This window comes from Triplophysa dalaica, chromosome 1, assembly GCF_015846415.1.
Source record: "Triplophysa dalaica isolate WHDGS20190420 chromosome 1, ASM1584641v1, whole genome shotgun sequence".
In the NCBI taxonomy this organism is placed as follows: Eukaryota; Metazoa; Chordata; class Actinopteri; order Cypriniformes; family Nemacheilidae; genus Triplophysa; species Triplophysa dalaica.
The window spans coordinates 3,157,629-3,172,438 of NC_079542.1; the positions used below are offsets into that span (position 1 = coordinate 3,157,629).

At 37.2% G+C, this 14,810-nt stretch overlaps 1 protein-coding gene across 1 annotated transcript; it reads left to right on the plus strand.

Moving 5' to 3' along the window:
* Nucleotides 1–4,440: 4,440 nt before the first annotated feature.
* LOC130428043 (B-cadherin-like) lies at nt 4,441–8,347 on the plus strand. The gene is made up of 12 exons (XM_056755876.1): nt 4,441–4,497; nt 4,769–4,867; nt 4,945–5,100; nt 5,245–5,386; nt 5,497–5,669; nt 5,763–5,891; nt 5,990–6,175; nt 6,259–6,503; nt 6,597–6,742; nt 6,822–7,046; nt 7,127–7,345; nt 7,611–8,347. Exons 1-12 carry the CDS (start codon nt 4,456–4,458, stop codon nt 7,652–7,654), a joined length of 1,806 nt encoding a protein of 601 aa, XP_056611854.1. The 5' UTR covers nt 4,441–4,455; the 3' UTR covers nt 7,655–8,347.
* The last annotated feature ends 6,463 nt before the right edge of the window (nt 8,348–14,810 follow it).

Consider the following 14,810-nt stretch of genomic DNA (forward strand, 5'->3'; position numbering starts at 1 on the left):
CAGTTTTATTCAACCCCCAAGTGACATTCAATCTTAGTACTTAGTACAACATCCTTTTGCAGTTATAACAGCTTTTAAACGTGAAGCATAGCTTGACACAAGTGTCTTGCAGCGATCTACGGGTATCTTCGCCCATTCATCATGGGCAAAAGCCTCCAGTTCAGACACATTCTTAGGCTTGCAACTTCTTTCTTTAATTCCCACCAGAGGTTCTCAATCGGATTTAAGTCTGGTGACTGCGATGGCCACTTCAAAATGTTCCAGCCTTTAATCTACCGTGGCCGCTGGGTGTCAATGCGCTGCAACAGAAGAAAACACATGCAAAAAAAAAAAACACAAGCAAATTCAGAAAGCATTCGCGTTAGTTTGACGACACATGCCCTGCAAATACTCGCAACACAAGCAAACACAGAAATGCGCTGCAAGTTTTCGCAACACAAACAAACACAGAAACGCGCTGCAAATTCTCGCAACACAAACAAACACAGAAACGCGCTGCAAACTGCACACACGACAACGGAAGTGTTTCCGGGGGACCGCAAAAACTGATGCACTTCATGCGCTTCATTTTTACTGTTCAAATTCGTTAGTGGAGTTGTCAGCCACACTGACTATGTCGACTACAATACATTTTTAATCATTAATCATTAAACCATTAAATGTTTTTAACGTGACACTTGTTTAAGTAAGTCGAGCAATTACTACGTCTCATAGTTTTTGTTAAACTGTTCAAATCGACAGGCTAATAATATCCTACGGACGTACGTTAAGAAAGTTAAAATAAAGTTATAAAGCAACTACCTTCAATGTGGCTGACAACACCACTAACGAATTTGAATAGTCAAAGTGAAGCGCGTCCCAATCAGGTGCATCAGTTTTTGCGGTCCCCCGGAAACACTTCCGTTGTCGTGTGTGCAGTTTGCAGCGCGTTTCTGTGTTTGTTTGTGTTGCGAGAATTTGCAGCGCGTTTCTGTGTTTGTTTGTGTTGCGAGAATTTGCAGCGCGTTTCTGTGTTTGTTTGTGTTTCGAGTATTTGCAGCGCGTTTCTGTGTTTGTTTGTGTTTCGAGTATTTGCAGGGCATGTGTCGTCAAACTAACGCGAATGCTTTCTGAATTTGCTTGTGTTTTTTTGTGTTTGCATGTGTTTTCTTCTGTTGCAGCGCAGTGACACCCAGCGGCCACCGTATTAATCTGCAACCATGCTCTAGTGGACTTGGAGGTATGCTTGGGATCATTGTCGTGTTGAAAGGTCCAACGTCTTCAAAGCCTCAGGTTTGTGACGGACTGCATCACATTGTCATCCAATATCTCCTGGTACTGAAGAGAATTCATGGTACCTTGCACACGCTGAAGCTTCCCAGTACCTGCAGAAGCAAAACAGCCCCAAAGCATGATTGACCCCCCGCCATGCTTCACAGTAGGCAAGGTGTTCTTTTCTTCATTGGCCTCCTCCAAACATAGCGTTGATCCATGGGCCCAAACAGTTCTAATTTTGATTCATCAGTCCACAGAACACTTCTGTGGTTTGTCCACATGACTTTTGGCATACTGCAGTCGACTCTTCTTATTCTTTGGGGACAGCAAGGGGGTGCGCCTGGGAGTTCTGGCATGGAGGCCTTCATTACGCAGGGTGCGCCGTATTGTCTGAGCAGAAACTTCAGTATAGCCATTGCCCTTCCTGTGAAGAGTAATCACCTGTTCTCTTGTCTTCCTGGACCATTCTCTTGACCTCACCATGTTTGTAACCACACCAGTAAATGTCTAGAAGGAGCTGAGTATCACAGTCATTTTAAAGCTGCCTAATTGGTGCTTATTAGGCTTTATTGCTGCTCCCTGATATCCACAGGTGTTTTCAATACCTGATTGAAAACACTTCATTGAACCTCTGTTCTTCAGAGTGGTAGTCTTTAAGGGGTTGAATAATTATGTCAATGAAGAATTCACAAAAGAAACATTTACTACTGTCTTACAAAACTAATTGATTTCATTTTATTTGCATATGGTTCTTTAAGAAGTCCTTGTAGGATTTCATTCTGAATACAATTACAAATGTACACTAAATTCCCTAAAACCATTTACAGCATTGGGGGTTGAATAATTTTGAACACAACTGTACATCTGTCCAATTCTGTGAAAATGTCAACGAAAAAATAAAGTTTCTCCAATGGTTTTTAATATGCTAAATGCACAGATATCAACATTTTGTGCTTCAAATACACATGTGATGTCAATCTTCAAGTGTTTAAAGCATTTGTTTTATTTTTATTGCATGATTTTTTCATAATCAAGTATCATTATCAGTATTGTCACATCCATAACGGTGAATATTCCTCATAAATGGGCACATGAAAATATAAATATATTAACTAGTGGTGGGCCGTTAACGGCGTTAGTGAGACTATTATCGCGCGTTAAAAAAATTGTCGCCGTTAATCTATTCTCAAAGTTGGGTTGGGAGCTGGGTCTATACTACGCAAGCTATGATGTCTTTCACCTTGATATTTAAGCGCGGATGTATACCAGCTTAACTGCACTGTACGGGGCGAGAACGAGATTTTTCAACTCGCGTGATTCGCGTCATTCGCGGAAGCAGAAGCAGCCTCATCATCTCATGACCAGGGCTTCATTCGCGTCCTTAGCGCAGCCTCATCATCTCATAATCAGGGCTTCATTCGCGCAATTCGCGCAGCAAGTAGGTCTATTGGCTCTTTGCATTAACACATAAATCACTCGCGCTTGACACGCCATTCGCGTTTAGTCTGAACACAACATAACGTTACTTTGAAATTACCGCATCAAACGTGACGTGCTAACATGGATGCAGCTATGAAGCCGCCGGGTTTGCTTCAGGGAATATTAATTTTTAAGAAGCTTCCCAATAGAAACATCGACAAGACTAAGGTTGTTTGCACCTTGTGCAATGCGGAATTGGTTTAAAAAAAAAAACACTTTCTCTCAACAGGTAGTGGTCTAACTTTAGTTGAAACCAGTAACTTTGTATTGAGATCTAATGTATTATGGCTCCTGTATGACATATCGCTTGTTGCTCCCTCACTCTTTGTAAGTCGCTTTGGATAAAAGCGTCTGCTAAATGACTAAATGTAAATGTACTATAGGAGCTCTTCCAGTCTCAAGTACCACCTAAATGGAAATCATCCCTTAGCTAATGCGGAAGTAAACACAAGTTCATCTTATTGAACATAATTTAATTTTCATCACCAATTATCATAGTAGAACAGCTTTCTCAAGCAGTTTGTGATGCATTTTGGAAACAGTAGATGAGCCCCTGGTCTAATGCGCCACCTGGCTTGAGAAACCCGTTCTCAAAGACTTACTTTTAGTCATTATTTGGGTAGCACACATATTCTGAGTGCCTTCGGCAGAATTCAAATGAGCCATTTTAATCTAGATTAATCTAGATTAATTTTGGAATTAATCTAGATTAATCTAGATTAAAAAAATTAATCTATGCCCACCACTAATATTAACTAATTATATCACAAACTTCTAAAAAGGTTGTCGACTCTAAAAAAAATTATCCTTTTTGCTCACACTCATGACGCTTGTTTATCTGTTTTTTTAAAGAGAAAAATTGTTCATAGAATAATATTTTTACTGAAATTTAGACTCCATCAACAAGTGTTTAGTAAAATATAAACAAGATGGTTCAACACATTCATAACAAAATAAGTTCTCTGAGTGTTTTTATGTCACGTCCATAACGCTGGAATTGCCCATCTAATCCTCACAACATAGGGTTATTGTGTCATGTATGTTTTGTTTTGTGTGCCACACTTTTAAAATTGCACCTGTTTTCACGTCTGTGTCGATGATGTCAGGACAAAAGTTTCATTGGATATATGCAGTTTATTAATGTGTATTATAGTCCACAAGATGTCAGTATTTATCTTTCTCAACTAATGACAATCTAGCAACTCGATTCCTAAAAACGAATCAAAGTTTCAGTTTCTGTCGCTGCTCAATCTTACATTAACATTTGTGATCAGTCAGATGAAGCTAAATTTAGTCAGATTTATTTTAGTTTTTCAAAACTTTATTCCTGATAAAACTCATTCAGACATCAACTGATCATCAGTTCTGGGCCAAAATGCCATAGCAAAGTCTTTACTCTTATAATATACTACTGTAAAATCAGGATTCAAATGTCCTCAAAACTCAAGAAATGAACTAAAATATTGTCCTGCTCAGTTTCTCTGAAGATATTTACTGAACCATTCTCACATTTCATGTGACTTTTATAAATTAGGAAAAATCTCAAGTTTCTAACTTATTTAAATATGATTTAATGACTTATACTTTTTTAGCCAGTTACACATCTGAATAATAAGCCACGCCCTCCAGCAGGCCACATAAACTCTTTCAGTTCCCATCAGATCAGCAGCTGTATGCACTTAACATTCACAGAAAAATCATATTTTACTGCTTCTCAAGACAATGATTATTGTGCGACTGGGAATTATTATTTTCCTTTTACAGGTAGGATTTCATATTTTATAACAGAGAATGTTCCAAAACCTAAATTTTTTGGACTTTATAAGCTATAATTATTTTAAATATTAGGAGAGGATAACTGTGTTTGAATGTTTGTATCTGTGACACCTGCTGCAAATGTGTTTGAAGTAACAAAACTAAGTTTAAATGCTGATTTGAAATTTTAGGTAAATAATTAAATAATAAGCAGATCTAATATCTCTATAATTCAAATATTTTCTCTTCCTGTGTGAAATCTTCTGATCTGGTTATGAAGTTCTCATCAGGACTAAAGAGAGCAAAGAGAGGTTGGGTTATTCCACCTTTCAATGAACCTGAGAACAGCAGAGGTCCTTTCCCAAAACAGCTTTCTCAGGTAAGTGAACATCATCAAAATGACTTTTGTCATTAAACAGGGTTTGTGTTACTGAGTTTGTGTGTTTCTGTCATTAGATCAAGTCAGATTATGCTTCAGAAGCTATGATGGCGTACAGTATCACAGGTGAAGGGGCAGATCAGCCACCGGTGGGCCTTTTCATATGTAACAGAGTTACAGGGTTTATTTCAGTGACACAGCCGCTCGACAGAGAGAAAAAAGCTTTCTATCATGTAAGTTATATTTACTTTAAACCTTGTTTATGATCAGATCAAAAATCGAATCAAATGCATCAGAAATCTCAGGAGTGAGAATGTGTTTCATCTTGTAAATGTTGGCTCTACAGATTTTGACTATAAACATGCTTGTGTCTTCAGCTCATAGCTTATGCTATTGGAGAAGGAAACATAAAAGAGAAGCCAATGGATATCATCATCAATGTGATTGACCAGAATGACAATAGGCCTGAGTTTACTCAAAATCCTTTCAATGGACATGTTCCTGAATCTTCTCTAAGAGGTATCTTTTAATGTTCATTCTGCCAAAACTTTACTTAATGATTTATAGGATCTAGAGTTCTTGTGTGTAAAACGTCAGCTTGTATGAACATATTCATCTTCTCTCTGAAGATTATGAGTTTATGAAGGTCACAGCCACTGATGCAGATGATCCAAATACTGATAACGGTGATGTCAGATACTCAATTATCAGCCAAGATCCTCCATTACCAAAACCAAATATGTTTGATATCAACACCATAACTGGAGGGATTCGTGTCATTGAAGAAGGTCTGGATAGAGAGGTGAGAAATGAATTCATTTGATGACTGTATCTTTAAGTGTTGTTGAATGAGTTGATGAAAGAGAAACTCACATGTGAACATCTTCTCTTGCAGAAATACCCCACATATACTTTAGTAATTCAGGCTGCAGATATGCAAGGAAGAGGTTTGACAACGTCGGGCAAGGCTGTTATTACTGTCACAGACAGCAATGATAACGCACCTCAGTTTGAACAAACAACGGTAACTTACATGCATCTGAATCTGATGTACACAATTGTGTTCTATTACACAGTTTACAGATGAAGATATTTGACCTTTTAAGTCTTTTATGTTTTTAGTATGAAGCATCTGTCCCAGAGAATCAAGTTGGTGCTGAAGTTGTCAAGCTCACAGTTACTGATGGAGATGATCCCGGATCACACGCCTGGTCAACAAAATATAAGATTATAAATGGTGATAAAGGAGGATTTTTCAATGTCAGTACTGGACCCAGTCAGCTCGAGGGAATCATCACCACTGTGAAGGTACAGAATGATGCTCATAATGTTGAGGAAACAATCGTTTGAGGTGATCTGCCATAACTTACTGTGTGTTCTTGTCCATACAGCCACTGGATTATGAAAAGACCAAACAGTTCATTCTGTCTGTGATTGTTGAGAACGAGGATCCGTTTGTCCGCGCTTTGCCCACATCAACTGCCACAGTCACTGTCAATGTGGAGGATGTGAATGAACCTCCAGAATTCAAACCAAAAGAGAAAATCATTTACAAACGTGAAGATCTGGCTGTTGATTCTGAATTAGTGACTTATACAGCCGTTGATCCAGACACTGCCAGATCACAGAAGATGACGTAAGATTACTTTTACAAACAATTGTTTAATGATCAGTGCAGTTTTGTCCAGTTTACATTGTCTCCCTTCTCTGGTCTTAATCATTCTTACAGGTATAGAATCGGCAATGATCCCGCCGGCTGGTTTAATATTGTTAAAGAAACTGGAGTGATCAAAATCAAGAAGCAAATGGACAGAGAATCTGGTTTGGTCACAGATGGCAAATACAAAGCTCTCTTTCTGGCTGTTGATGATGATGGTAAATTGGGTTTCTTTTGTTTGGGGGTTTGATGTGGATAATATTGTTTCTTTTCTAATAAGTTTCTACTTGTGTGCAGATAAAGCACCAGCGACTGGCACAGGAACTCTGATCGTCCAGCTGGAGGATGTGAATGACAATCCTCCCTTTATTAATGAAAGAGAAATAAGGATGTGTAATAGTGAAGCACGTCCTGCTGTCCTCTCCATCACAGATAAAGACGGACCGCCTCACGCCGGTCCATTTCGTGTCAACACTCAGGGAGATACCCAGAAAAACTGGACTGCCAGGATGAATGAAGAATGTAAGAGTTGACCAACATGTCAATCAAAATGTTTTTTATCTGGTGTGAGTGACCTGACGGTTTCAATCTTCTTGTTTCAGCAAACAATATAGAGCTGATGCTCAGGAATACACTGGAGCCCGGCATCTACAATGTCATCCTGAGAGTTTTTGATCAGGGCGACGAGTATCAGGACAACACGATTAAAGCTCAAGTTTGTGACTGCAAGGGAGAAGATTTTGTATGCAGAGAGAGAGAGACGACAGGGTTTCCGCTGTTTAAAGTTCTCGGAATCCTCGGTGGCATCTTGGTTCTGCTGTGTATGTATTTCCCTTCATACTTTTACACTGATTTGCATTCTTTATTTAACTGAGTAACAGCAGCCTTTCCTTCAGTGACATTCTCGTTGCAGGACCCATATCGAACTGTACAAAAACATTGGGCCTCACAAAATAATGTTAGTAGCAGATCATGGACTTTAAGGGGAAATTGTTTGTCACCTTTTGTTGGAAGTAAATGTTATACAAAGATTATGTAATCATAGTTGAATTGATTCACTGAATAATCTTCATGTTTCTATCACAGCGCTCATCCTGCTCATAGTGTTCATGAATAGGAAAAGCCACTGACTCTACTGAAGCGACTGTGAGTGACTGCAAGGCGATCAATGTCATATGCATTAAGACCATAGTAACATGTGCAAATTCTGTTTATTTTATCATTTGTCTTTTAAATTTAACATTTGCTGATTATGCATCATTCATGGTCGAATCACTAAATTAGATGTTGCATGATGTAAAGAAATCTCGTAAAAAACTATTTTCTGCCAGCTGTGGCACCAGACATAAACCGTAAAAAAACATCCTGTTAAATTAATTTTCCCCGTTTTTGTTGTAAATTTGCAGTCTTTTACTGTAATTATTTGCGTGTGTGTGTGTGTGTGTGTGTGTGCGCGAATGTTTAAAAACAGTAAAATTCTGTAAAATTACATTCAAATGAATCTGTAAACGAAAATGGATTTGATTTAAGACTGGCAGTAAACATGCGATCACTATTGAAACTTTAATATGCTGTTGTTATTTGATGCTGGTTTGTTAGGTTCTTAATAAAAAACTGAAGAGGGACATATTTCGTTTCAGAGTTTGCAGCATTGAAGATGTAAGGCCTATGTATTCCATATCTCGCTGTAAGGAAGCTTTTGAACTCTTCATACATAATGTTTGCTGTATATTTTAAAGGAACTACTTGAAACTGGTTTTGCATTTAAACACTTCTAGAACATTGCTAGTAAAAAGAAATACAAAACGTGTAAAGACATAACCACATCCTAACTGCGACAGACAAGTGTGGTTAGAATTAACATCATTAGCATCTATAACCACTTCTGTTAATTGGACTCTTGTGACTTCCACTAAAAATTGTACCAGATCAAAATAAACAGAAAAAAATGATGATTTCTGATTATATTTTATTTTAATGTTGGAAATCTCCTTGTTGATGTCTGTTGCATACATGCACATACACGTAAAGCTTTATTACATTTGACCACTAGATGTCAGTGTTTTTCTGTCTCAGCAAATGACAGACTGGTTGACTCATGTTTCATTTAACTAAAAAACAATTATAAATGACTCACAATGAATGTCCCTATTGTATGACAATATATTTAAATCACACTTAGCACAAGTCAGATTTTGCATGGATATCTTTAAAATATGTGCCCCTAACATTTCATTATAAGTTTTTATTAGTCTCGGAAAAAACCCACACCCCAAAACAACACATATGTGTCTTCAACAATTAAATTTAGCATTCCGGGTCAGAGGTTCAGAAATAAAGCGACACGGTAACTTTCAGACTCATTCCACCCTAAACATGTGTATTCAAACATGCATGGGCAGTGATACTGTTTGTCACCGTTTGCACTTTCTTGTGCGGTGCCACTCCTGTGTTTGATTATTTGATCATTACTTTCTCAATTTTGTTACAAAGCAGAGAGCATTTTTCAAGCAGAGGTCTCCCCGCTGGAGTGGAAATGCTGCAATGAGATCAGTCCTTCAGCAGGGCTCGAGGACCCTCCTCCAGCACAATGACACTCCATTGTTTCCTTCAACCTCCCTGAGCTTGAAAAACCTGTTTATAGATAAAGACTGATAACACACCTTCCACACGCCAGCTCACACAGTATCTGCTCGCAGTTTCCGTCAACACCGTCTTTTACAAGCTGCTACTGTGTTAACCGTCCTTAAGCCATTGATAGAGTTTATTAATAATTAAATTCCCACCATAAAATACATTTCCATGTCCCTGCCATATATCCCTTAAAACAACATTAACAAAAATATTTGAAGTAAAGTAAAATCAACCATATTGTCAATTTAAGTAGGCTTTACAAATATCAATGTACAAGTAGTATAGCCTATTTGTAAGTGTTCTATTTCAGTACTAACTGGACTTATATTGGCCCATTTTTAAGTTTATGAAAGAATACTTTTAAGTGCAACACTGTAGTAAACTTTTGAGCACAAGAATAGTTTCTAGTTAGTTGTGTTTCTACTGGAACTAAGTGAACTTATCGAATTGGTTTAGTGGCACATTTGTGTGTACAGCTTTCCTTTAGCTCAGTGGTAAGAGTACTGCGTAAACAACGCAAGGTTGTGGGTTTGATTCCAGGGGATTGCAAATACCTATGAATAAATGTATAGGATAATACAACGTAGGTCGCTTTGAATGACAGCGTCTGCCAAATGCATGAATGTAAATGAAAATGTAAAATGTGATGTATGAAAGAATACCTTGAAGTGAAAAATTAGTTGAGTAACTTTAATATAAAAATCCATCACATTAAGGGACAGAAGTTGTGTTTTTGCCATGTGTAAGGGTGTTATACACTTTAAACCATACTTTGCGCACTATATAAAAAATATAAAAAATTAGCTGTTTCTTATTTTTTTTATCTTTTGTTATAAAATCGTATTGATAGTATTTGTAAATGGTGACCATTTAATTCACTTAGAAAAGCCGGTTTCTTAAAAACATCATCCTTCACGACGCACATAAATACTTATTAGTATCATATTTGTTTATCATATTTTCGTATTAATATATTTATGATGTGAAGCTTTGTGGCATTTGTTTGCAAAAAAAATGCACTGTAACAAAAAAATATGTTTAAATTAATTACAAGTTTAAGACCCCTCAACTTTAGCCATGTAACTATTCTGGTTTTCTTGCCATTGTGTAAACAACAAAAGTTCACTTAATGTGCTTGATCAAAGCATATTTCTGGCACTATTTTGTTATGGTTAACCTCCTTCCAACAACACAGAGGCAAATTCATTTCTGCAAAGGGACTTTGTGATGACTCAGGTAGGTTATTCATTTACATGTGGATTAGGTCAGCGCCTGAAGATGACAAAGCACCACACATTGTGTATTAGCAATTTCAGTTTACTGTAATGAGGAGTTTAATGGGGAAGTTTAGGGTGTGGTGAGAATGTTCAGATAAAAGTTAAGCTCTGCCTTAAGGACCTCCCCCGTAAGCCTGCTGTTATATGAGTAGTGCTGAAGTTCTGTGTAACCTACAAATGGTTTATCACAGAGACTGTTGTCAGCCCATACTTAGAATAAATGCTCAGTATCACTGGAATGATAATAAACATCGTCACATCGCACACCTGCATAATTGTAATGCTTAAGTGAAAGTTCTAAGTCCTCATTAACTCAACCTCTTGTCGTTTCGAACCTTTATGACTTTCTTTCTTCCACAGAACACAAAAGAAGATATTTTGACGAAAGCTGACAACCGGACAGCACTGGACCCCATTCACTTCGATTGTACGGATACAAAAAAATTACAAGTGAATGGGGTCCAGTTAAAACATCCTTTTTTTGTTAAAGTCACAGAGGTTTGAAATCTCAAGAGGGTGAGTAAATGTTGACAGAATGTTTATTTTTTTGGTTGAACTATCCCTTTAATTTTTCTTATGTTTCACCTTTCTTAAAGTGTTTTAATTTCACTAAGGTGTGATCAAAGTTACCTTAGTGTAATGCAGAGGCAGTTTCATATTTTTGTTATGAATGTTTAATATAATTTATAATTTAGCTTTTTTATAATCTTATATTAGGTTATAGCTATCAGATCCCAAAACAAACCTGTTTGTGTGTACACAATATGCACATGACAAATGTGACGTTGTCTGTGAAATCCAGACTAAGGTCTTAAAATCTAAATTTTGAGATTAGCATCAAAGTTTCATTTTAAGGGAATAGTTCATCCAAAAATGAAAATGCTGTCATCATTTACTCACGCTCATGTAATTTCATACCCGTAAATTAGAGAAAGATAAATCAGAGAAAGATATTTGGAAGAATGTTAGTAATTTTCAGTTCCTGGACATCATTGACTACCATAAAAGGAAGAATTAAATGGTATTCAAAGTTGTCTGAGAACTCTTTGTTTTCCTTAATTCTTCAAAATATCTCATTATGTGTTCAACATACCAAAAAGTTCAAATATTTTTTTCCTACTATGGTAGTGGATGATGTCCCCGAACTGAAAATGGTCAAATATCTTTCTCTGTGTTCACAGGAACAGATATATATTATACAGGTTTAAAACAACCTGAGGGTGAACAAATGATGACAGATTTTGGATGAACTATCCCTTTAATCATTCATTTTATAATAGTTTTTCAATCCTTGACTTTATACTAAGTCAATGTTAAAGATATCAAGGTTATATTTTGTAAGATTTTATATATAAAACAGTAAACCGCAACAAAACGATCAGCTGGGTTTTCACAGGCCGGGCCCTTAAGAGAACTAAAACTCTTTGAAACAAAAACTGGAGATCTTTCTGATAAGTTAACGTCATAGATACTGCAGAGCCGCCATCTATAAAGTGTACACTTCACGTCTGTCGGCTTGTCCTGTGACCTCACATCCATTTCCAGTAAAACCTGATGCAGCTATACTTCATCTGAACTTCTCAACTACTTCCTTATTAGCTCCGTCACTGAAATGGTCTGGAAGAGTTGACCGAGGGGGGGGGGGGATTTTTTTAAAGAGGTATTAATGTATCAACAACTAGCCTCCAGCTATCGGGCTTGTGGTGGCTCGGCAGGAGATGGGAGGAGATGCCTTTCTTACTAACAAAAGCCCCGGCGCAACACAAGACCGGTCTTGTCCCGTGGCTGCGAAACCAAGGTGCTATCACACAATTCAGCATTGCGGCCGCTTCCCAAACCCGAGTCCACGAACACGACACCGCCAGCAAATATGATACCGAAAGTTCTGCAAGCATAAACATTTCATGGAGTCTAAAAGCCCTTCTGAGATAATGGTGGGCTTTTAAGGCCGCTGGCCGTGTCTGGTCAATCAAAGCCAACTGAAGGAAGATTGTAGCTCGAGTCCATACTGACAATGTTTATTAACGCTCATACCCCATTACCATGTAAGCAACATGTTGTGCATTACACTGGGTAAAAGCTCTTGTAATAGCACGCAGTCGCATTCGTAATTATTTGTCCCGGAAATATCGATTGGTGTGTAGCAGTCTGAGTATTGAAGCAGTGCACTTTGAAGTGGATGAGTGGCTTTGCTTCAGTGTAATGCGGAACTGGTTTCTCCAAGCCGAGATAAGCCACCCACCATCCCCCATGTTTTTCTTCAGCGCCTCGCCCAGCTTTAGGCACTCGACAAACATCTCCAAACCTGTTTGGTAAAACCACATAAGAGGAACACCATTATCCATGAAAACATTTACTGTTGGTTCTGCTTGTTTTCTGGAAAATGGCATCCACGCTGACAGTGGTTAAACTGATTATACTTGCAAATTCTGCTTTTGAAGTTTGAAATAATGAATCCCATTTAGAAGATTGAGAATTGATTTCTTTGATCTTTCTGACAGAGTACTGGAGTAAAGTGAACAGCGTTTTTGAACAGATTTATCCGGCAGGCGGAGTATCTAGTGTCTTTTTAATGAACAGCATTTCTTTCTGACTAATCATTAACTCGGACCTCCATTACTGACCTTGTGCACATGGGTTTGTGCTGCATTTAATGATTTCACAGCGGAACCCACATTTTAGCAGCCAAATTCAACAAATACATCAGCAAACGCATTGATCTAGATTAAAAACTAAGACATTTTTACGTTTGCAAAATTGTTCATACTATTTTCTGCCGGACTTTAGTAAAGGTTGGTTAATCTGAATTTCCGTTGTGCTTTTTCCTTCATTCTTATTTAATGACCGCATACATTCCAGCTGGCATGGACTTCAAAACCTGATGTTACCCGGTGAGATATGAGAGCACTTTTATGGAAGTAAAGAATGAAGGAGTTAATATGTCAAGCTCACAAACTTTCTTTCATTTAATTGGTGACATCTTTAATATTAAATAACGCTTAAAATCCTAAAACGTTCAGTTGTGTTCATTCAAACGTGTCACAATGAATGTGGTTTCACACCAGTCGACTGTATATTGTTCCTGAGAATTTCTTTCATCGTCTCCTCGCCCTCATGTTTCTTTCTTCTGGAGAACACAAAAGATCATTTGAAGAACATTGATTATTTCATTGACACAACTGAGACATTTCACAAAATTATCCACAAAAGAAAGAGTCAAATAAAGGTTTTGAACCATAGGATGGTGAGTAAATGAGGACAGATTTTTTTTCATTTGGGTAGTTGACAAATTTACCATAAATGTGTCCTATGGTGTGACATAAACATTGAGGGAAAAAACTGACAGTTAAGGAATACTTCACCCAGAAATGAAAATTCTGGCATCATTTACTCACCTTCGAGTTGTTCCAAATCTGTATAAAGTGCTGATGAACAAATAAGATAAAAAATACAGTGGTAGTCAAAGGTTCCCCTAAAAGTGTTTACTTTCCTACATTCTTCAAAATATCTTCTTTAGTGTTCAACAGGACAAAAAAAAATATGTGTGGGGGGACAAGATCTGTTTGGTTATAAGCATTCTTTCAAATCTTTCTCTGTGTTCATCAGAACAAAGAAATGACAGAATTTTCATTTTTGTATGAAGTATCCCTTTAAGCTATAAATCTCTCTGCCATTTTAAATCATTATAATATTTTATATTATTAGTTATAGAGAGTATTTGCAGATCTGTATAAAGTTGTTTGTTATGATGAACAAATAAGATATTTGGAAGAATGCTTATAACCAAACAGTTTTTTCCCCCCATTGACTCCCACATTCGGAAAAAATACAGTGGTAGTCAAAAGTGCCCCAGAACTGTTAACTGTCCTACATTCTTCAAAATATCTTCTTTAGTGTTCAACAGAACTAGAAAATGATAAAATAAATCTTTCTATTATGGTAGTCAATGAGGGGGGGAAGATCTGCTTGGTTATAAGTATTCTTTCAAATGTCTTTCTGTGTTCATCAGAACAAAGAAATGACAATACTTGTGGGAAGTATCCATTTAAGATCAATCTTTCTGCCATTTTATTTTATTATTATATTTAATATTATAAATGATACAAACTAATTTAATTATTATTTTACTATGTCACACCATATGACTGTACGGTGTATTTGACAACTACAACTGTACTATTTCGCTTACAAGATTAGTAACAACCAATGTTTGTACATTAAGACTGAACACAGTCAAAACAGGCATCTACACGTAAGTCTATACATACAGACTCAATGTCACAGCCAGACACTGAGTTGGCATACAGAGCTTAATGCAATGAGAAGAGGTGCACATATTGAAACCAAGGCTCATCTGAAGATACACACACAGAAA

What these genes read in the sequence shown, in the direction of transcription:
- LOC130428043 (XM_056755876.1), top strand. Translation starts at nt 4,456, where the DNA reads ATGATTATTGTGCGACTGGGAATTATTATTTTCCTTTTACAG. An exon ending in TTATTATTTTCCTTTTACAG is followed by an intron (nt 4,498 to 4,768) that starts GTAGGATTTCAT and finishes CTGGTTATGAAG; the next exon opens with TTCTCATCAGGACTAAAGAG. An exon ending in TCCCAAAACAGCTTTCTCAG is followed by an intron (nt 4,868 to 4,944) that starts GTAAGTGAACAT and finishes TTCTGTCATTAG; the next exon opens with ATCAAGTCAGATTATGCTTC.